The following is a 23,729-nucleotide window of genomic DNA, read 5'->3' as shown; positions in this document are numbered from 1 at the left end:
CTTTGCCCACTTTGTCTTTCTCTGCTGCTGGCTGGATTTTTGCTTTATCTTTCTTCTTGCCATGATGCTTATTTGAACAGAGATGCCTTCTGTCACAAATAGTATTCAGAGCAAATGACCTGGAAGTTTACTGAAGCTATTCCGGAACATAACTCCTGTGGTTAGCAGCAAGATGAGATAAATGCTTTACCTGTATACCTGTGATTTCGTTTTCTTGGGCACTCAGTCGTTTGATTGATTTATTTCCTATATTTGCTATTCAGAAGAGGAACAAACGCACACAGGATGTATGCCTTCCAAGCTTATGTCTATAAATACTCACACCGGAAGCCGCACCCTATGCAAACAAAGCAAGGCGACTTTCTTAAATCTCAGCAATCTTTGGTTATCAGGCTTGGATGGATGGGAAGGTGACTGATGCTGAGAGCTAATGCCAATAGCCATTCATTGAGTTAGTAGCTGTTTATCCCGTCCCCGCTGAGTGTGTATCAGCTACCCTCCTGCAGTTTTGCCTGTTTTTCCTAATTTTGCCGGAGCTTTCTACTATTTTCTGTTTCCCTGATTTGTGATGTTTCGCAGGACCAGGCTTTGGGATTATGCGCAGGTATTTGTGGCAGATGGTCTTCTCTGTTCCTGCTTCGCCACCATTCCTCCGTGGTTGTGGACATGCTCACATGGCGGCTGGCTGGCATTTATGTCTGCTGATGCGGGGGCCTGATAGGGGGCCACATAAAACCCTGAAGCACAGACACACCCCTAGAGCCACCACACTTTCAATACCTTCCTCATCTGCCACCTTCCTAACAGCCTTCTGCCCTTAATGCCCCTGCTGTATCGTTCGGCCTCAAGGCTGTCGATGATTGGGCACGTCACCCTATCTGCTTACCCCGGCAGCATCACTTGGGCGTGGGGGGGCCCGCAGAGGTGGCTGACGTGGAGGTAGCCTTTCTGAGGAGCTGAATCGCAGCCTTTCTGAGAAGAAGCCCACGGTAACAAAAGGCATTATCTGCCTGAATGTGCAATGTCCGTGCGGTGGTGGGAACCGGGACGTCAGCTCGTGTGGTTTAAAGTTACTAATAGCCTCCACCGATGGAGTCCTGTTCAGCGTCATGCTCCTGCCCTTGTGGGGGGGGGGGGGGGGAATGGGCCCCCAGCTGTGGAGCGGAGCCTCAATGTGGCGGCCATCCCACGGGACGTAACCAGAGGCAGCGCGCCCACTTAGCTGTGCTCTAATACTCCTGTGAAAAGCCGCTAACACCATCTTCCCATGTCGATTGTCCCGGCCCAGCACCGAGATGGAAGACGGCGAGGGACGGCCCTGCAGGGCAGCTCCCCCGGGCCCGGGTCCGGGACCCGTGTTTGGCGACGCAGCTGCCCCTGGGACCAGGATGCACTGGGAGGGGTTTCTGCTTACATTGCCTCCCGGTCTCGGATCCCTCTGAAGGCTACACCTCCCTCTTTTGCATGGGGCCTCTGCGATTTGGCTCCCCTATTGGGCACAAACAGTCACTACACTAAATCTAGTTGGGATTTTTTTCATTTGTGCCAATGCAGTGATATGATGTTAAACAGTTTCTTCCAGGATAATAAAAGTATTCTGATTAAGTAATTTAAGATGTTAACACTAGCTAAAGAGGGTTCAGGGTAAACTCTACAGGGGGATAAATTATGAGCAACTTCACAGAGTCGTAATCCCCACCGGAAAAGTCATAGAGGAAAAATAAGCAAACACACACACAGCTGTTTGAATGACTGAAGTTAAAAGCTGTTTTAACTACCAGGTTACACTGGCAAGTCAAATCACTGGGGTGATGTTAAATATGAAAGATCTTTTCACTGTATTTATTTGGCTACTTGAGTACGAGCTAAAATTCAAGTTAAAAAATTAATTGTAAACTTTGGAGAATGATATTCGTATTCTGCAGTACATTTATATGTGCCATTGTGCAGATGAATTCATCATATTTTGTCTAAGGGGAAGACTTGACGATTCATAGGACACTATTAATTGCCGTAATGTACATTAAGTGGAGGGCGCAGGAGGCAGTCCAGCTGGCAGAGGCAAGGTTGCGGCATGGTGTGCTAGTAGGGTCTGTGGCGGTTGGGCGAGCAGGACTCGGCTGCCATAAAACGCCGCGCTATGACGAAGCGCAGGGGAGGGACAGACGGCAGATGATTCAGGACGAGGTTCGAGCAGAGGTGGAAGAGGAGCGGCGCAGTAAAACGGCGGCTATGCGTCAGCAGGGAGCTTGGATAAATTGGGAACATGCACTGACTCGGAAAATCACCTGGTCAGAACTTTGGAGGTCAGAGCCAGCAAGACTCAAGTTTCTGATCCAGTCAGTGTATGATGTCCTACCGAGCCCAGCCAATCTGCATTGCTGGGGGCTAGCGGAAGCACCATCTTGTCCTCTGTGCCCTGCAAGAGGGTCGCTGGAGCACATCTTGAGCTGCTGCCCGAAAGCACTGGGAGAGGGGAGGTACCGATGGCGCCATGACCAGGTGCTGAAGGCAGTAGCTGACACCGTCTGTGCCGGAATCCAGCAAAGCAAGCGCCAGCCCATAGCAAGGCCAAACATTGTTTTCGTCAGGGCCGGGGAGAAGCCTCAGTCACAGTCAAAGGCCCCAGCTGGTCTGCTATCCTCAGCAGGTGACTGGCAGCTGAAGGCGGACCTGGGGAGGCAACTGAAGTTTCCAGACCACATCATCAGAGAGTACAAAGCAAGTGGTGCTACTGGAACTCACAGTCCCCTGGGAAGACAGGATTGAGGAAGCTTTTGAGCGGAAAAAGGCAAAGTATCTGGAACTGGTGGAGGACTGCAGGCGGAAGGGGTGGAGGGCCCGCTGTGAGCCAATCGAGGTTGGCTGCAGAGGATTCCCAGGACAGAGCCTGCACCGATCACTCAGGTTGCTTGGAATCAGAGGTGCTCAAGAAAGGAAAGCCACCAGAAACATCTGCGAGGCAGCGGAGAAAGCCTCTAGGTGGCTGTGGATCAAAAGGGGCGACGTATGGCTTAGTGCGCTGCTTGGACACAAGTCGGGGTCTGATCATCCCCGGCTGGGTCGCTCAGGTGAGGGTGTCTGATGATCTAAGACCCGAAACACCCTGTGACCCTGGGTTCATCACTGAGGATGTGTCCAAGCTGCACCACTAAGGTGTTTCTTATAACTAGCTTCATCCAGTGTAGATAACTTAAAATACCCAAGTGATATGTAAATTCGAAAGAACCTACTTTTTATACTTTACTTTACACCACTGCATGGAGATGAATGTACACTATCCAGCTACAGTCACCACTGATGATGCGATGATGATGACTGTTGAGAAATTGGTGGAAAAGCCGGCTGGTTCCTAAATTGGCCCCTGGTTCCAAACTGGACTGATTTGCAAACCGGAACGGAATCAGTTCTTTGTTAGTGGAAACCCACTAACAGTGCCACACACTACTTCCATTAAACATAATTACTTTTTAATATACCAGTGCTCTAGCCTGTAATTGATTCGTCTACTACCCGCTGACCAAAGAGACATTCAAAATATGTCTTTTGAACATCTTATTGGACGTTGAAAAGACGTCCTTTGAGGAGTCAAAGTTTTTAGTTTTTACGATGTCTTCTGAACATTCAGTATTGGCTCCTGCACAAACTCACCAGTTAACTTTTTTTTTTTTATTGCTGCCCGTAATCTCTCAGTAGGCTTAGCAGCTTAGTTGGGGAAGATGGTGGTGCAGGATGTAGTGCTATCGTTCGGCAACGGGAGGGTTGCAGGTTTGAGCCCTGGTTCCTCCTGACCCCATCAAAGTGTACTGAAAGGAAGACACTGAATCCCAAATTGCTCCCAGTGAGCAGGTTGGTGCCTTGCATGACAGCCTCTGCTCCCAGTGTGTGATGGTGAATGTGAGGCATGTATTGAAAAGTGCTTTGAGTACTCGTAGGAGTAGAAAAGTGCTATACAAATGCAATCCATTTAGTTGGATATACATCATCATGGAGCAATGAAATTCCATTTTACTTTGATGATGAACCGTTACAAGCAGAAAGAGCAGTGTGTCTGTCAGTGCTAGACAATTATCATATTAGTATTCGTCACTTGAGAAAAAAGACAACTAAATCACAGCTTTAAATTAAAACAGCTTTCCAATAAAAAACGCAACACTGCAATGAGATAACGTTGAGCTGTTAAAAAAATAATGATGACGATGATGATGATGATCCATTATCTGCTGCTTATCTGGGATCAGGTCTCAGGGGCAGCAGTTTAGGCAGGAATCCCCAGACCTCCCTCTCACCAGCCACCTCCTCCAGCTCCACGGGGGAATCCTAAGGCGTTCCCAGGCCAGCCAAGAGAGATATAATCTCTCTTTTGTGTCCTGGGTCTGCCCTGGGGTCTCCTTCCGACTGGACATGCCCAAAACACCTCCCCAGGGAGGCGACCAGGATGCATCCTAGACCAGGGGTCTCCAACTCTGGTCCTGGAGAGCTACTATCCAGTAAGTTTTCTATCCTACCTGGCTTCTGATGAGCCACACCTGCTCCTGGTATTTACTTGAGAACTAGTGCGGCTCATCAGAAGCCAGGTAGGATAGAAAACCTACTGGATAGTAGCTCTCCAGGACCGGAGTTGGAGACCCCTGTCCTAGACAGATGCCCAAACCACCTCAACTGGCTCCTTTAGATGTGGAGGAGTAGTGACTCTACTTTGAGCCCCTCCTGAATGTCTGAGTCCCCCCCCCGTCTCTAAGGCTGAGCACAGACACCCTGTGGAGGAAACTCATTTCTGCCACTTGTATCCACAATCTTTCTTTCAGTCACTACCCAGAGCTCACAACCGTAGATGAGGGGTAAGAACATAGATTGACTGGTGAATCGATAACTTTGCCTTCCAGCTCAGCTCCCTCTTTACCATGCCAGAATGGTATAGCGTCCTCATTACTGCCGAAGCTGCACCCATCCATCTATCGATCTCCTGCTCCATTCTTCCTTCATTCGTGAACAAGACCCTGAGATACTTAAACTCCTCCACGAGGCAGTAACTCATCCTGCACCAGAAGAGGGCAATCCACCCTTTTTCTAACAATATAATAATAATAATAATATCACTATATTATTATTATTATTATTATTATTATTGTTGTTGTTGTTGTTGTTGTTGTTGTTATTATTGCTGTTCTTGCCATGTGCTGTCTGCATCTCATCGTGATTCTGAGGGAACATTATCTGATGCTACTGTGTGTCTGGATATGGATGATATGACACAAAATCCCACTTTACATCACAGGAGTGCAATAACTGGTTATTGCTTCAAAAGATAAAAACATGTACTGCATAACAGGGTAATGCAGAGTATTATATTCAGCACAGAAGTGTGATATCTATGAATCAATGAATCTAGTCTAATAATCGTCAATAAAATTAATTTCAAATGTTCATTTGTACTATTTTCTTCATTTACTACATAATCTTTTAATGTACATTTTGACCATTTTAGGAAAAACTGCCTCCTCGTGGTTGTGAAAACATATTTTTACAGAATGTATATGAGAGGTTTTAGCAGATGCACACAGCCTCTCCTGGACAAAGCAGCGAAACAGACATCTCACAAACATGTAATCCATAATGACTCCTCTAATGCAGGGTTGCTGTTCTGTTACAATTTAAATAATGGCAGAAAATAATACAGAAAGGATATTACAAAGGTTTTCAGTTTAAAATTGGAGATACTTTCCATGGCTCACTTTTTTGAACATAGAATAATATGTTCAGTATCAGGATGTCCTTTCGACATGATTATTTGGGTTCCTGTCCATGTAGAACAGTATCAGGATATGGAGGGTCCTTTCGACATGATTATTTGGGTTCCTGTCCTCCCTCAATGGAATTATTGTCTCCACACCAAATTCATGGCCAAAATTTACAGATGTTCTTTTTGTATATTTGGTACACAGAAGCAGGCGTGGTTTTAGATTTTTCACCTTTCAAAGGGAAGTAATTTCTCAGTGAGAGAAACGGCATCAATTCTGCTAAAAGGTGCGGAGTGCCGAGCATACTGCCTTTGCATTTCCTGTGAAAATGCTTCCTTGGTGCTTCATGATGACCCTTGTGATGATGATGAGCCCCAAAGTAGATTCTCAGGGCTGCTTTCCCACAACTGTGGCTGTAGTGTGCAGATATTTTTAGGCTCATATTGTGAGACATTTCTAAATATATAGTGCGTGTTGCATTCACAGGAAGTCCTTGTTTGTTACAATTTTGCATGTCACTGGATTTACACTATTGCTTAGCATTACCATAGTCATATATATGTGCCATTACGATGTAGTAATGATCTGGTAAACCAAAAGTTTCCTGCTCATATATTTTGAAATGTATAAAACTATAAAAAATACTCATTCTTAATGCTGGCAGTCATTTTTAGTTAGAATAAGCAATAATGTTTTAAGGTAGAAAATAACAAGTAACAAGCATTAAGTAAAAATCTTGTCTCTGTTAATCCCACATATCTGACAATACATATCTCTCACAATTAAGCGAGTTTATCAGTATATTAAATAATATTCAAAAATTGATAAAGCAGCTTAATGCTCAATTTACAGCACATTTCAATGCATCTGATAACCCTTGATTGCTTGAGTGGGATTGTGACAGGAGCATAACGGTGATTTCAACCCAAACATGCAAAAGAAAGCCAGATAACAAATTTCCGTCTCAATAAATTTGCTGAGAGTGTGAATCAAACACCCTTTATGAACATTGAGTACAGTACATTAGGATCTAGATTCTTAATGCGCGTTTAAACGGGGCTCGTGTTCATAAGTGGCATTTAAATGGGTCTCGTGTCCGTAAGGGGCATTTTAACGAGGCTCGTCTTCATAAGTGGCGTTTAAATGGGTCTCGTGTCCGTAAGGGGCATTTAAACGGGGCTTACAGGATTGTGATATGAATATCAGTTAAGCTGGCACAACAAACTTCGATATTATTAAAAAAAATAGTAATATTCCACATCATGGATATTGCTCCTGACTCCATATTTTTTTCTCATTGCCTGATATATTTACAAGTATCATGATATCCGTAAAAAATATATTTTCATATTTAAATACCGGATGTTTCACCCATACAAAATGCCTAGAAAAAAGACCACATATAGTTTCAAATCACTTTTATTTAAAATTTATTACCCATAACCACTCATGATCCAAATAACACAGTATAATCGATTAAAAGACCCTAATAGTGCCCTTCAGTGAAGATTGCATATCAGTCTCTATCACCATCAAAATGTCAGGGAATCTCTGAAGCACCTTAAGCGATAACTCACAGGAACAAAGTCAGATTTCATTAATGCTCTTCTATTTATAGTACAGTAAACAGCTGGGAGTAGAAACAAAAACACTAAATATGGGAATTATAGTTTCATAAATGGCAGCCCAAAGGACAGACAGTCCAGTGTTTGGGGCTTTTGACAAAATGATTATGAGCCGAAGGAAAAAGTTTATTGCTTTAGTGTCAAATATTTACTTTGTCATATTGATAACTGAAAAAGCTCCTTTTCATAACACATTTCATAAACTCCTTTTAGGTGTCTTTGAAACTGCTAAAGTGCAGGATTACAGTTCTTAAGGAATTGAGAATAAAAAAGCGCAGGATAACGTGGTGACATCAGACTGTAGTGAGATCCAGAACAACGCTGCAATACTGAAATGTCTAAATATGACTGGGTGATGAGACACAACCGTCTTAGGGCTAGGTTGACAAAGATCACAGTTATACACACGCACACATTTTTATATAAACCAGTACAAATTCCATTGCGTTTTGAAACTTTAAAGAAAACAAACATTGATAGGGGCATAAGATAAGCAGGAAGTCCACAGTGCTGGTACACTAGCAGCACGGCAATCAGTACAGCCCATGGGCACAGGAAATAAGGGGACGTCATGGTGACTGTACAGGAAGTGCGCTGTCTGAATGAGCGTGCAGCTGCGGACGAGCTATTTTAGGTTCAGACAGACCCGGCTCTGGATACGAGACAATTAGCTCCCTAAAGCGTGTGATACCAACACATTTACTGAGGGAAAAAAAAGACTACAAATCCAACTCCAGTGATTAACAACATGTCATATTATATATCAGAAATTAAAACCATAAACTATAATACCATGACATTTTGAAATGAAAAAAAAATTCCTCAATGGAAATTCCATCCATCCGTTGATCCATCCATCTTCTGCTTATTCTGAAGGAGGTCATGGGTTTTTCCAAAAATTGTGCTTTTTAATGTCATGCATCTTTATTAACCCTTTCTGCTCCTTCTGACAATCAGACTAAATTTAAGCCACGGACTGCTTTCATGAATCTTTCTGCTTCGAATTGTGGCAGCATGCATGAATGACGAGCGAATCCTCAGGTACACGGTGGCCTATCCATCAGCATGTTTGCATTGTCTCAGCAAAAGCAGGCTGCTGACGACCCAGCTTAATCTCCACTTAATATTCGCTCGATCTCCTCAAGCCTTTTAAGGGCTGCCGCACGCTTCTTCTCAATGTCCTTCATTTCCTTTGACGGCTTGGTCTTAGTCCTCTTCTCTGACTGGCTGCTCTCCAGATTCTTTGACTGCTCCCCGGTCTTGGTGCTGCTTTTGGCCATGGAGGATTTCCACGTATTCTTCTCGCTCACAGGCACAGTGCTCTCATCCCCCGGTGAGGAAGCCCCACCTGTGGGGGGCGCCAGGCCGTGGCCCGCTGCACTCATGGCAGCCATCTTGCCACGAACGATGTTCAGATGCCTGCGGACGTACTCCTCATGGGGTGCCAGCATCAGCGTCTCCTCCAGGCACTTCTCGGCCCGGAGCAGGTCTCTCTCCTCAAAGTAGACCACGCACAGGTTATGCTTGCCCTGCACATTGGTGGGGTCCATCTGCAGGATCTTCTCAAAGCACTCCCTGGCACCCCTGGTGTCCTTCTTGTGGTTCATCAGGATGTCACCCTTGAGGATGAGTCCCTTCACGTGCTCGGGGTGATGGCGCAGCAGCTCATCGAGCACAGGAAGAGCCTCCACCTCACGCCTCGCCTGCGAGTACAGCAATGCCAGGTTGAAGAGGGCGCTGCGGAAGCCAGCCTGCAGCGCAATGGCCTTCTTCATCCACTTCTCTGCCGCCTCATTCTTGTTCTCATCCATTGCAAGCATGCCCAGGTTGAAGTAGCCATTAGCGTCTTCTGGCTCCTCCTCAATGTAGCTGAGGAACCGTCGATTGGCCTCCGGTCTAAAGCGCGGCTCACCTACAAGCACGATGCGAGACACATTATTTTAAGCGAAGTGAAGGTTTGTTGTATGTGGCAAAATGACAGTGGGTCTTTCAAAAAACAGTGACAGGTACTGCTCCAGATATATTAGGGACACCCAAAACTAGAAAGATATTCAGCTTTGTGCTAGTGACTAAAATGGAGAAAGAGAATAATTTATTTTATAAGCAACTGTGGTACGAGGGCCAGACTAAGGCCAGAATCAGTATCTCACCAGACTCCTGCATCAGCAAAGCCGAATTGAAGAGGGCCAGCTTGTGTTTGGGGTTCAGCTCCAGAGCCTGGTTGAAGTTCTTCAGAGCCTCTGCAGGATCCTTCATCTCGATGTGGACAATGGCGAGGTTGTACCACAGGTCGGCGTTGGTCCCATCCAGCTCTAGGGCCCGCAAGTAGGCATCACGAGCCTCCGAAGGCTTATTCATCTTAAGGAGAAGCTCCCCTCTACAGCCAAAGCATTCAAGGACACTCATAAGGACACAGTAGATCCCATTCTCACCAAGACAGAAGCATGGACTGTAAAACAGACCAACTGGTCTGAGAATTCCTTCATTGAAACATTAAAAAAATGCTCTGTATGCTGCTTAATTTTGACCGGAAGAGACAACAACAGAGACAATCAACCCTCTAAGAGCCAGATAAAATCTTGTGATGAGATCTGTGACCATTTAGCACAAGTAAGTTTTAGTCTTTACCGATCATAAATGAAATACTCCCAAGTGAAAATGTTTAATACTGTCTGCTTATAACCTGCATAAAGGACGTTATGGGCTTGATGACCGCAGCCCCTCTGTGAAGACTCAGGGAATCAGTCTCTACCTTCCCAAGTCTGGGGTTTTTCCGGGTGTTGCATCGTACGCCTGGGAGCGGAATGCTGCCGGACGAAAGCTCTCCTTTGGGTACCTGCTTATGTAGGCCTGTTTGAAGTCCGGCCTCATGCTGATGGCCTGTCGGTACAGCTGGTCGGCCTCCTCCAAACGCGAGTCGTTCACGCGGATCAGATTTGCCAGGTTGATGTACACATTGAGGTGGTTGGGGGCTACTCTGGTAGCATACTTCTTCCCAGGAATGATCTGGGAAAACAGACGTCAAGAACGAATTCCAGGCTGGACTTGAACCCACGGTCCATGGATTAAGTCTCTCATGCTCTAGTGACTGAGCTGACCAGCCCGGTGTTCATCAGGACCGCATCTCTGTCCATTATACCTGCGGCATAAGGGACTTTGCTGTCAGATAAGCTTCCTCAGCCTCCCTGGTCCGGTTCAGGTTCTTGTAGGTTCTGCCCACATTCATGTGAGCACCGATGTCATCTGCCAGAGAGCGGGTGAGTGGTCAGATGTGTGAGAAGCAGGAAGCAAGCATGCAGACCAGCAGCTGCACTACAGCACTTCACAAAGCGCCCAAAGGAATGCAAACTGTTTACCAAGGCGCAAACCGAAGCATTTATTTAATTCCAACCAACATCATTCAAACGTTAGCTGCAGTGGACTGTTTACAGTTGTGGATTTAGAAAGCAAAAGCGATAGTGTGGATTTCCAGGGCATGGATTTTCCTAATCTGCCAAACATATTGGTCTTGGCCCAGTGTGATCAAGCTGAGAAATCTCAGTCGCTTCTCCAAACACCCTCTGCAACACATTGATAATGGGCTTTGTTCCCCAGGAAAAGGAAACACCGGAAAGGGCAGGTGGCGGCCATGATTCTCTACTCTGAGCTCACAAGGACTAAGCAAGGGCTTAAAACAGGCTTAAAATTCTCACCAGCGACATGCTACTGGCCATGACTCAGATTAATGTCCCTACAATTGACTAGAAAGTTGCCAGGATGCAGGTGATGCGACAAGCTGTGTAAGGACAGCTCCCAGAAATTTCCAGAAAAACTTAAGCTTAAGTCTTAAGTGGGCAAAAGCTAAACCGATGACCCCAACAAACAAGCAAACAGCCCCAAGTTAATGAACATATCATTAACTGTTGAGTGGTACCTTGAAATACCTCACAAATAATACATTCAGACTTTTATTGTAAGCAGTACTATCAAACTACACATTATGGCAGTGAATTTAATCCCAGCATGTGAAATCTTTTAGTGAAAGATAAATATTCAGACAAAACAGCGCTGACTCCTACCTGGTTGAACTCTGGTGGCCTGCAGAAAATACTTCAGAGCTTTTTCATAATGATTCTGATTCTCTAAAGCGTGACCGACGTTGTTCCAGAGCTTGGCGTTGTTCTTATTCACCTAGGGGAAGCCATTTTCACAGTACATACAATACATCTGTTTAGTTGATAGATCAATTATGAGAACAAATTTCAGGCTAGAAGGTCACAGATGTCAAAATTCAAGCCTGGCTGAGTGTTGGGAAAAGCAGCGACAAAGCATCAATGAGAGTATTTTAAAGTTGGTTTAGTTATAGGATTGAGGGTGACGCCAATGAGTCTTCACAAATGGTGATAGGAGAAGCTGCTTTGAACTGGACAGCAGCTGGGACGACAACAGACTGACATTTTACATTCTGTCATTTGGCAGATGCTAAAAGTGTCAAAAGTGAGCAGTTCCTGGAGCACATAGGGTCAAAGGCCTTATGCGGCACCATTTTCTACTGGGTCACACACTGGTGGCTGATGCTGAGTCACAAAGCACCTCTCAAAAATGAAATCTATCCCACTTGATCAACTTGAGTAACCCTGCAATACCCTATATTTTAGTAGTACGCTTTACTCCTTACTTTGAGAGCTGAGGTGAAGAGCGTGTACTCGGACTCCCAGTCCCAGTTCCGGTTAAACGTCTTCACAGACTGGACTGTGAGGATGGCAGCCATGAAGAACCACGAGACCTTCTTCAGGTTCCTGCATAAGATGACAGAAAGCAGAGGCTGCTAACCATCATTTAGAACAGAAGCACAATCACGCATTCAGGTAGAACATCAGCTTTGTGTGGCTGCATTCAACACCTTTCATCATTCAGGAATCCAGCTGGACTTCCAGAAAACAAAACAAAACTACTTGCCAAGATATTACTTTGAAAAACACAAACTGTATAAGTATGACGAGCAGAGCATAAAACTAGCTTGTTACAAATAAACATCAGCAGCTTATCTAAATATTTTAAATCTTTCAAAGGCTGACAAAGGGTGTCCTCACCTACTATGAGAAAGTATCTCGAATCCATGGGCCACTAAGATGCAGAAGCCCATGCTAGGGATGTAGAGAACCCTCTCAGCAACCACAAAGCCCACAGGGAAGAAAAGGTTCGAGGCAGGGATGAAAGGAAGGACGATCCAAGCCAGGGCCTGGAGGAGACAGGAGGTGTTACTCAATCGACCGAATCTACCAGTGCGAGGCCTGATTCATTCGCCTTAAACACAAAATTTAACTTCTGATGAATATCAAGATTTATCAAGTCTGAATGGCCAGAGACCAGAATTAATTTAAAAATACAAGCAGATATGCTGTCAGAATATAAAAAAAACAATTTGTATTAAAAAGTAATGTAATACTTCAAATGGTCTCTGCATTAAAAATGGACGAATAATAAAATAACAGAATGGCATTATTCCGAATTTACTCAAGGCTTTAAAGAATCGTTGACACCAGTAGACAGATGAAAGCCAGCAATTTAATTTGAAACTCAAAGTGACTTGTCATAACAGATAATATATCAATCCATCTTTTCAATCCCCTATCAAATACAGGACAGGGGACACCCTGGATGGGATGCCAGGTCATCACAGGACAGGGGACACCCTGAATGGGATACCAGGTTATTACTGGGCACCATTCAGCATTCACTATTCGGTCGAGTTTCAACAAAAAAACAGTAGCTGTTGAAGTAACACATACTAACTCTTCAGTCTTTCTCTGAAGCATAACTATGGGGTTTTAAAATCTAAATTAAACCATAACCTTATGTTCAGTACTGAAACCGAAACACAGCCCTAAGCATTTCACGTCAACACTGCATCACTTAACTACTTATACTGCACTCTCTAAAGCAATATCATACTCTTACATGGACAACTGCACAAGAGTAAAATATCAAATATTGACAAAAATCATCCAGTTGGGCCCAGTGCCAGGGGCTTTTTCTGTTGCCAGATATAACATTCTAATGAAACCAGTTCAAGAGCAGTTTACTTCATAACATAGGCACAGTTTCAAACTCTGGTTTGTTTATTTTCAGTCAGTTAATTATGATGCATCTGTTCCTCAAGGCTTTTGCTAACTGAAGAACAAGTTCATAAACCCCAGTTTGCACAAAAAAAGAAACGACAGAAAATGATGAACAAAGCACTCACTACACAAACATAAAAGCTTCCCCTTCAAATCAGACTCAGAGGACATGCATGTTTCATTGGACTACATGAAGAAAGATAAGTGCAGCATGTCACAGAGTAACACACAGATCACACTACATGGAGCAGAGCCAGCAACAATAAACAACAAAATTTTACTCTCTGACATTTTGCTGACTTGTGTGAAAATAAAAGATGTTCCATCATCCAAGTCAAGTCAAATTTATTATCCCACCAGGGAAATTTAGGTTGCAGCCAGGCATTTAAAAAGTAATACAACAAGTAATAAATGATACATTAAAACCAGATACCAACATAGAGATAATGACAAATACATAATACAAAACAGACCATCCACAAAACCACAGCACAGACCAGTACCCAGTACACCCCAGTGCATCGTCACTACATGGAGAGACTGGGAAAGCAGAAGAGCCAGAACAGAAATAGTTAAATCCATCAGTGACATCACCTGTGCTTATTCAGTATATTAACAGCAGCACAAACAAAATTAAGTTTATATCTTTTAGTCCTGCGTGTGGGAACTCTACTGTATATCTCCTACCTGAAGGTAGAAGCACAGACTCCTATAGAGAGGATGTCTTTATGATCCAATATTGCCAATGCCTTCCTGAGTACATGACGGTCATACAGGTCACAAAGCTGGGTTTGAGTTACCCCAATGAGTTTACCAGCTACACTGACAAGCCGGCCAAGCTTATTTCTCTCTGCAAGGTTGAGGTTACCAAACCATGCCACAATGGAAGAGGACAGTACAGACTGAATAAAGGTTCTACAAAACAGCGTCATCATTTTGGAACATACATCTCAAAAAATAAAGACGCTGCTGAACCTTCTTATGGATAACCTCAGAATTAGCTTGGAAGTTTAACCAATTGTCCAGCACCGTACTCAGATACTTATAATTGTCTACCAGTTCCATTTCTGATCCCTCTATCACTGTTGCCTTAGGAATAGCAGCACACTTCCTAAAGTCAATCACCATATCCTTAGTTTTTGATACATTCAGTTCTAGGACAGAGTCCTTACACCATGTCACAAAGTTATCCACCACCTCCAGTAGACTAATAATGACTGAGTCATCGGCAAACTTAATTTGACTATTGTCAAACTTACTTCTATAGCTGTTTGTTCATAGAATATAGAGGAGAGAGGAGAGGACACACCCCTGGGGTGATCCAGTGGAGGAGTGAAGCTTGCCTGAAAGGACACCATTGATCCTTACATACTGTATTCTCTCCATCATAAAATCTTGTTTTCTATAAAACAAAAAGGAAGCATTGAGCTGAGAGTGTGCAGGACCCACCATGACGACGATCTTGGAGGACCTGCTGGAAGAGCGCAGGCAGTGGAAAGCCAGCAGACCCAGCAGCAAGTAGAATGTTGCTGTGGCCAGATTACGGACGTCCAAGATGGACTCCACCAAGGGGATGGTGCCCATAGTCCAATCACAGCAGAGCTCAGAGGGGTGCAGCAGTAGCCACGCATTCACAGGCAGGAGGTAATTAAATGTCAGCTGCCTTGTGGGTGACTGACTGACAGCTGCAGGGTTATCAAACCTACAAAACGAATAAAAAAGAATTTTAATGTCACCGAAAGTGATTTCCTAGCCCGTTAGCGTTACTCTTCCTTCTGCAATCCTAGCCTGTTAGTGTTAGTGTTTCATTCGGCTACCCTACAGAACACATACAAAAAAAACAGAACTTAAAATATTTTCCTGGGTCAGTGTCATATTCAACATTAAAAGTAACACTTTTCAATTACAGCATAATGGTGGCAGATAAAGGCAAGAACTCTTCAGAAATTCAACAAGTGAGCTCTGTTTGAGTTCCAAAGAAGAACAAAGAAAGCTGAATCTTACCAGGTTTACCAGACTTGCCTGAACACAAACAAAGTCATTTCCGTCGGCAATCTGATAACAATGAAATACCAGTTTAATGACAGATCGTTTCAAACCTGGTAAACACGGGCAGCTGGGACTGGATGACCTGAACGCGGATGATGACCAGGAGCAGTGTGGTGATGATGAGAACGATGAGCTTCAGTAAGGTCTGCAGAATGGAGTACGGCAAGCTATCCTTCCCTCGCAGGAGCTGGAGAATGGCATCAGTCAGCATTGGCAGGGTGAACTGGAACAACATGGCAAACGAAATGGATGAGTCAGCTAGTTAGCAAGAGCGCCCTCAGAGGACATCAGAGAAACATAAAGCAGGCACAACACAAAACAAGCAAGCATAAGAAAATGAACTGGAAGGGTAATTTGCAAGAGTTACACTTGTGGCAAGACTACTCAAGACAGCATCTCATTCAGACTTTCTCCTTCGTTCCCGATTCATTCGTACTTTGAAAGACACGGATGCAGTCCGATTGAAATGCGGTCAAAGTTCTGCATGCTAAATTACCATATTTTCTCCAATGTGACATAGCACACAAATGTCAGCCAAGAGCATTGTATAATGATAATAATAGCAATGAAAACACCCCAAATTATCTTTCTAGATACAAAAGTCAACCTCTGAAGAAACGTGGGCCACAGCTTGCGAGGAAAGGCCCCCGGAGCAGTCTGCGAGGACAAACGACAGCTGCTAAGAGTCTGTAGGGGGACTGGGTTTGCGAAACACTATCGTGACATAGCCATGAAGACAAACACCATAGTTGTCAGGAGGTCTTCAGGAAACGCTGCTCTGCTCTCACCCCTTGAGCAACGAAGACCTCATAGATGCAGCAGATGCCGATGACAGTGATTCCCTGCTCTTTGCACAGTGTGGCTGCAGCCACCAAAAGCACCGTCGCGGCAATGGGGGTCCAGACTGAAAGACAAAGAAACTCAAGTTACAAAATCGAGAAAGAAAGTCTGGAACAACTTCAAAGATGACAGAAAAACTGAAAATATCAGTTACACATAATTATCCACAAATCAAGAGCAGGGTTTGGTTAAGGTTACCACTAATTACAGTTCCTTCCAGCTTTTCATATCTAATAAGTGCAGCTTTGGGGAAAATATTAAACACACACATTTACGTGTAAACCACTGTTCAGAAAAACAATGTAACACTCGAGGTGAAGCTTCTAGCCCTAGCAAAAGTGAGACCAATACATAATGATGAAAACAGTAGCTACCATAGTTCAAAATCAACACAAACTGTCACTAAATCACCTTTGTGGGAAAAAAAAGAACTTATTAAACAGGATGGACCTGTAAGCACGTACATGATTATTTGTTTAAAAGCAAAGGCAACTTGAGAATTAAGGCAGAGTAAAAAGCTGTATTTGTGGTGTTGTTCTGTAGCCATATGGTGCTGCTCGACTGGTGGAGTGAGGCAGACAGCAGACTCAGGTTCAGCAAAAGCTCTTTTATTGATCAGCACAACCAACAAGCAAGAATGACTCTCCCTACACACACACACACACACACACACTTGTTTGTATTCATACATTTGTGGGGACCATCCATTCATTTCTATGGGCGAAACACTAGTCCAATCAATGACGACCTTAACCCCTAACCAGCTCTAACCTTAACCATAAAACACAAGGCTTCACAGTTTTAGTTTTTTTTATTGCTTTCACAGATTTTTATGAAATTGAGTTTTCCCTTGTGGAGGACTGAAAAATAACAGGTTTTTATTATATTGTGAGGATATTTGATATTCACAATGAAAAATATGCATAACCCACACACACAGGAAATATGGCAACTTTGACACTCTAGCAGCCTGTTGTTTATGGTGACCAATAAGGGCGTTCAGGAAGCACATCCAGTTTCAGGGTGATAAATGTATTTGTGCTTGTTTTAGGAACAGGTTCAAACATTACATATGTAATACATCTGAGGTCACAAGTAGGATTGTCGCTACATTTCAAGAAACCAGCCTGAAACATGGAGCACTCACCAACAGAATGGTCTGGACCTTTGGATTTAGTGTAAGTTAAAAATGCTGCCAGGAGGAATATAGATGACAAGAGTTCAGCTCTGCCAACAACACCAGTGACCTTTCAAAACAAAACAAAAAAAATGGCCATTAGACTGTTGCAGCTTTCTGTGGATTTCAAACAACAAAATCACAGAATCCAAGCGAAAACCCACAGCAAGACCCTGCAGCACAATCAAGGATTATTAAACTGTAAGACAAACCATCTCATAGGATCACAGTACCACTGTTACAGTGGGGAAAAAAAGCATAAGCAACTGTTGCCACCTACTGGTAAAATATGCAATTAGAGTAACTCCTACTCTGACATTTTTAAGAGCTTGCTGATAAATACTCCTAAACTATCCATGAAATAAATAAGGTGTAAAATGAAAGGCGCTAAAGGCTCCCCGGGCTCACCGCCTCTGTGTGAATGGGGTGCACGGCAAAGAGCAGCGCCGCTACCAGGCTGCAGGACCGATGCAGCAGCAGCAGGTGGCTGATTTGCAAGAAGAGTACACACACAACCGTGTGCAGCAGCACGTTGAGCAGGTGGTAGGAGGCAGCATGCAGCTCGCTCAGGGCATAGTTCAGCCTGAAGGTTAGCACAGTCAGCGGCCGGTATGACTTGTGGCTCCGCTCCTATAGAGGGAAATGGCCAGACCAGATCAGTGTTACCCCGGGCCAACATGGGGGTACATCTCACTTAATAACAGGTATACACAAGTCAGCATTACTCAGGCCTGGTATGGGGGCACATCTCACTGCATGTTCCACTGCAATTTGTACCAGTATCACTGTACATGTGACAATAGAATCTTTAATGTTGAAATAATAAGCTACTCAAAAGCAATGTTTTGAGAATAAGCCCAACCCCTCAAATATGGAGATGTTTGGAAGACACAGGGGAGACCGAAAGACATCATGTGGCGCTGGCTGACCTCAGACATGGGCGTCCCCCAAAAGTCGTTGAGAAAGAGGTTTTGCAGCGGCGTCGACGGCCGCAGGTCCTTGTTATCCAGGATGGCCGAGACATCATCGAACACGAAGCCACAGGACAAACTGTTCCAGTAGCAGCCCAGAACCAGGGTAGCTATCAGACAGGTCTCCTTCCACATCACCGCAGTCATCATGGAGCAAAGGTTTCATCAACTGCTGGGATGCGGCACCATGATTCAGCCTGTCAGCAATGGCAGAGACCGAGGCATAGTAAATGATTTCTTATTCTCATATTTTTATTTATTTATTTATTGCTGTGTATTTGTAAATAAACTATGATTAGTTTCGATGTAATAAGCACGTGAGAGCGGGGCCCCTTTAAGAAAAGAGCTTTAATTTATTCTGATCGACACAGCTAATAAAAATTCCGGTTTAGAGGCAAAAGCTCGTTTAATGAGCAAACAATAATAAGAAATTATAATAAAATATAAGGAGACAGACTATGTAACAATACTGTGCAGGAGTGACAATGTAATGGTCTATGATAATTGTCACTTGTCACCTCTGCAATTTGTTATTGTTGCATAGTTTGTCCCTTTAACAATGTATTTATTACATTTAATTTTACATATAGTTTGCTTCTTTTATGAACTGTTTACGTCTTTTATTCTATTTAGCGCATACTCGTATTGCATCGGCTTTGGAAGTCACTATCGTAATCTTGTTGTGTGCAACTCAATGGCGATAACCCCCCCCCGTATTTGAAACATTTTGCACCTTCTGTTAACATAAAAATATGAAAAGTAATGATACAGAGCTTCCCCGGACTACACCGACGCCCTCTTAGCCCCACTCACACACTGTCCGCAGGTGGCTCGTCCTCAAACCCGACAGCCAATTGCTTACACTTTATAAATGGCCGCTAAATTAACCGAATAATTACAATCTCCTTACCGTTTGTCACGTTAGAAGCCAAACCGGCATAAAATACAGCAAGGAAACATCACTCCACAGACACAGCCGCTCAATGGCAGTTATTGGCTCCTGGAAGCACTTCCCGGTGATGCCTGGGAGACCCAGCTCCGCAGTTTCACTTCCGGGTCAGAGGTGTACCTCTTTAAAGAAGTCGGCGCCGCAATAAAGTGGTGAGATAAGGCCAGTGGTCTTTGTTATATCATGAACATACCGGTACACATTGGTATGAAATAACATTACCCCAGAACTACAGTGCAACATACAACAGCTGTGACGGGGGATTTCACAGTACTTACAGTGCAAAAACAAAGGACGGTGCAAAAATCTGAGGCTGGACAGAGGGGTTTATGTTCATGTCCAACGTGTATAAACAATAAGTAATACGTACAGCAGCAGCAAGTTATTTTGCGAACTGGTGTGTCTGTCCCCTGCTCAGTGCCCTCTGCTGTCCTCTGGGACAGGCTCCAGGTCTTTCGGTAATCATGTAGCAAAGTGGCTGCAATATGGATGGATGGAAGGATGGCAGTCTTGTAGCAAATATGTATTATTTTGATGCTGCACTTTTAATTGCTGATTGACTTTCTATTGTTTTTAATATTGTTAAATAATGAATTAAATGATTAATGACTGATGATAAGCTGATCGTAGCAACAAATGAACGGAGTCAATTTTCACCGTTTAGACAAATATTAACACTAGATGGCAGTATGCTCACATTAGGCAGATTACCACAAATGCATCTGTACTGGTGGTAGAAGAACATTGTACAATCATTTGGTTCATCTTTGTCATGACTGTTTTATTATCCAGATTAAACTGGGGGGGGGGATTCACTATTACTGATGGGCCATTATCTTTCTGGAGAATGAAGGATTGCCCCGTCACCTATAATCCTGATGGAATGGCTTAATTTTGAAGTATGGTATGATAACCATGCTGTTTGAAATGCCTTGGATTTGGTAAAGATGATATAATGCAGGGGTGTCAAACTCCAGTCCTGGGGGGGGGCGGAGGCTTGTGTAGCTTAGTTCTTTCCTATTCTATCACAAATTATTCAGCTCAAGAGCTGTGTTGTAATTAGCACAAGGAGTTAAATCAGGTGTGTTAAATGAAGGTAAACCAAAACCTGTGCAGGGCTCCGGCCTTCCAGGACTGGAGTTTGACACCCCTTATGTAATGTATCCCCCCCCCCCCCCACCAAAAAACAACCCTAGACTATGTCACTGCTTACTTCACATTTGACTATGGGAGCCACACATTCAGACCTCATGTGGTCAGTCTTTACAAATACACAGTGGTTGGACCCAAATAGTCCAATTTTTGATTCACTGGTTCATAAGACTGACTTCCACTTCTGTATACAGTTGTATGCAGTTTAAAGCACCTACTGACACAGCACAGTGGCAAATCTCTTTCTGTGCAATTGGCAAATAATGTTATTTTCATTACTACAGATGCTAAGGCACATGCCCACATTAAACCAGTGCTGTGTTTTGACATGCCTTTCAAGTTAGGTGGGTGATGTTACTATCTCTTGTGAAAGAGATGCCCACAAGAATTTAGGAGTAAGAATATTGAAGGCAGAAATATAACACGACTGGAAAAGCCACTATGCTTCCCTTAAGTAATTCAGTTAAAAGATACCAGCTGCATAATTTTTAAAACATCAATATTCCTCAACTGGTGAGAACTGATACATAAATTATAGATACATTTAAAATGTTATAAAAGGTTCACTGTGTCATCCACTGACTTGTTGGTTCTATAAGCAAACTTCAAGGGATCGACAAAGGCTTCAGTCACATTCTTGTGGTGTTTTAGGATACATGACAAATGTATACATGACACATGACAAAACAGCACCTATCTCTATCAAGTCAGTTTTCAAGACCGACATTCTCACCCTCTTTGGTCAGGTAGCTGACAATCCCTGGAGATCACTCAGCCACATGAATGTAACTATAAATGTTCCCTATATGTGGTTCTTTTGCTAAAGAAATGGAGAGAAATATTACCCTCTTATATTATGGCCCACATTTTCAGTGTCTTACAAAAATTCATAGTTTGTCATTTTTATAACTAAAATCTTTAGAACTCAAATCAAAGTGTTTGCATGTTAATATATATGGTACTCCATGGCTGCGGCAAGGTTCAATATTTTTATCATGAGATGAAGTTTGCATGTTCACTCTCTCAGATGCTTGCTGGAAGAATCTGCCTTGTGATCCACCCAGGTAATCTGGTAGTTTATCATCACTCGCCACCAACCATTTTTATTGTCATGATTTACATTTTGAGCGCAAGGCAATTGGATCAGTGAGGCAGCAGAGACAGCAAAGACCTACTCAGAAAGCTCTGATGAAACATGAAGCTGTCTTCAGATTTGAATTCTCTAGCCACAGGGAGGCAGCTATGCCTCATATCAATTTGTGGATAACGCATATAAAATACCATTTTACAGCAGATAGGTAAATGTATGGAAATTCAATCCTGCTCTTCCTATCCCCAAGAGAAACAATCAGGCAATAACATGTTTCTCCACACCCTCCCTGCACACACACACACACACACACACACACACATTCATATTCTCTTGTATAGGCTTATAATCCAAGAACTAAGTGTAGTAGTAGAGTAGATCTAATTATATAGCAAAGCCACTGTGCCCATGGAAAATGAGTGAGCAGAAAATGACCCTTTTGATTAATATTGATTATTGAGAACTTTTCTGGATGTAATTTGTAACACCATGGAGAGAAGGGATAGGTTTGGCAATGCCAAAACCACCAGCTGAATGCTATGTCCTTCTCAGTGCAGGTGGGGGCTTCCTCCATCTAGCAAATGAGAACTGATGGAGAAAGTGCCATGGGGAGCTGCCACTTTAACGCAGCTAAAAGGTAAAGCTGGCCAGTGGCTGCTATGAGTTGTTGGGAGCGGCATGGCGGCGCAGTGGTCAGCACTGTTATAAGATGTTGGGAGCGGCATGCCGGAGCGGTGGTCAGCACTGTTATAAGATGTTGGGAGCGACATGGCGGCGCAGTGGTCAGCACTGTTATAAGATGTTGGGAGCGACATGGCGGCGCAGTGGTCAGCACTGTTATAAGATGTTGGGAGCGACATGGCGGCGCAGTGGTCAGCACTGTTATAAGATGTTTGGAGCGGAATGCCGGGGCAGTGGTCAGCACTGTTATAAGATGTTGGGAGCGACATGGCGGCGCAGTGGTCAGCACTGTTATAAGATGTTGGGAGCGACATGGCGGCGCAGTGGTCAGCACTGTTATAAGATGTTGGGAGCGACATGGCGGCGCAGTGGTCAGCACTGTTATAAGATGTTGGGAGCGGCATGGCGGCGCAGTGGTCAGCACTGTTATAAGATGTTGGGAGCGGCATGGCGGCGCAGTGGTCAGCACTGTTATAAGATGTTGGGAGCGGCATGGCGGCGCAGTGGTCAGCACTGTTATAAGATGTTGGGAGCGGCATGGCGGCGCAGTGGTCAGCACTGTTATAAGATGTTGGGAGCGGCATGGCGGCGCAGTGGTCAGCACTGTTATAAGATGTTGGGAGCGGCATGCCGGAGCGGTGGTCAGCACTGTTATAAGATGTTGGGAGCGGCATGCCGGAGCGGTGGTCAGCACTGTTATAAGATGTTGGGAGCGGCATGCCGGAGCGGTGGTCAGCACTGTTATAAGATGTTGGGAGCGGCATGGCGGCGCGGTGGTCAGCACTGTTATAAGATGTTGGGAGCGGCATGCCGGAGCGGTGGTCAGCACTGTTATAAGATGTTGGGAGCGGCATGCCGGAGCGGTGGTCAGCACTGTTATAAGATGTTGGGAGCGACATGGCGGCGCAGTGGTCAGCACTGTTATAAGATGTTGGGAGCGACATGGCGGCGCAGTGGTCAGCACTGTTATAAGATGTTGGGAGCGGCATGGCGGCGCGGTGGTCAGCACTGTTATAAGATGTTGGGAGCGGCATGCCGGAGCGGTGGTCAGCACTGTTATAAGATGTTGGGAGCGGCATGCCGGAGCGGTGGTCAGCACTGTTATAAGATGTTGGGAGCGACATGGCGGCGCAGTGGTCAGCACTGTTATAAGATGTTGGGAGCGGCATGCCGGAGCGGTGGTCAGCACTGTTATAAGATGTTGGGAGCGGCATGGCGGCGCGGTGGTCAGCACTGTTATAAGATGTTGGGAGCGGCATGCCGGAGCGGTGGTCAGCACTGTTATAAGATGTTGGGAGCGGCATGCCGGAGCGGTGGTCAGCACTGTTATAAGATGTTGGGAGCGACATGGCG

The 23,729-nt window shown here is 44.3% G+C and overlaps 1 protein-coding gene across 1 annotated transcript; it reads right to left on the bottom strand.

Moving 5' to 3' along the window:
* Window positions 1-7,144: 7,144 nt before the first annotated feature.
* On the bottom strand, window positions 7,145-19,551 carry tmtc3 (transmembrane O-mannosyltransferase targeting cadherins 3). Its single transcript, XM_023845151.2, has 14 exons — window positions 19,415-19,551; window positions 18,463-18,701; window positions 17,942-18,163; window positions 17,504-17,603; window positions 16,305-16,420; window positions 15,567-15,739; window positions 14,917-15,169; window positions 12,439-12,587; window positions 12,024-12,144; window positions 11,425-11,536; window positions 10,506-10,609; window positions 10,203-10,372; window positions 9,517-9,743; window positions 7,145-9,278 (listed from the first exon to the last, which is right to left on the bottom strand). The coding sequence occupies exons 2-14, from the start codon at window positions 18,652-18,654 to the stop codon at window positions 8,476-8,478; spliced, it is 2,742 nt and encodes a 913-aa protein (XP_023700919.1). The 5' UTR covers window positions 18,655-18,701; window positions 19,415-19,551; the 3' UTR covers window positions 7,145-8,475.
* Window positions 19,552-23,729: the final 4,178 nt, after the last annotated feature.

This window comes from Paramormyrops kingsleyae, chromosome 3 (genome assembly GCF_048594095.1).
Source record: "Paramormyrops kingsleyae isolate MSU_618 chromosome 3, PKINGS_0.4, whole genome shotgun sequence".
NCBI lineage: Eukaryota > Metazoa > Chordata > Actinopteri > Osteoglossiformes > Mormyridae > Paramormyrops > Paramormyrops kingsleyae.
Note: the sequence above shows the minus strand (reverse complement) of the source record. Positions and strands in the feature narration are given on the sequence as shown.

Excerpts from the sequence above, each read along its gene's own strand:
- tmtc3 (XM_023845151.2), bottom strand. The coding sequence starts at position 18,654 with ATGATGACTGCGGTGATGTGGAAGGAGACCTGTCTGATAGCTACCCTG. Across the intron at positions 15,740-16,304 it reads AGGTCTTCGTTGCTCAAGGG|TTCACCCTGCCAATGCTGAC; the intron begins GTGAGAGCAGAG and ends ATGTTGTTCCAG. Across the intron at positions 15,170-15,566 it reads CAGCTGCCCGTGTTTACCAG|GTTTGATAACCCTGCAGCTG; the intron begins GTTTGAAACGAT and ends TTCGTTTTGTAG.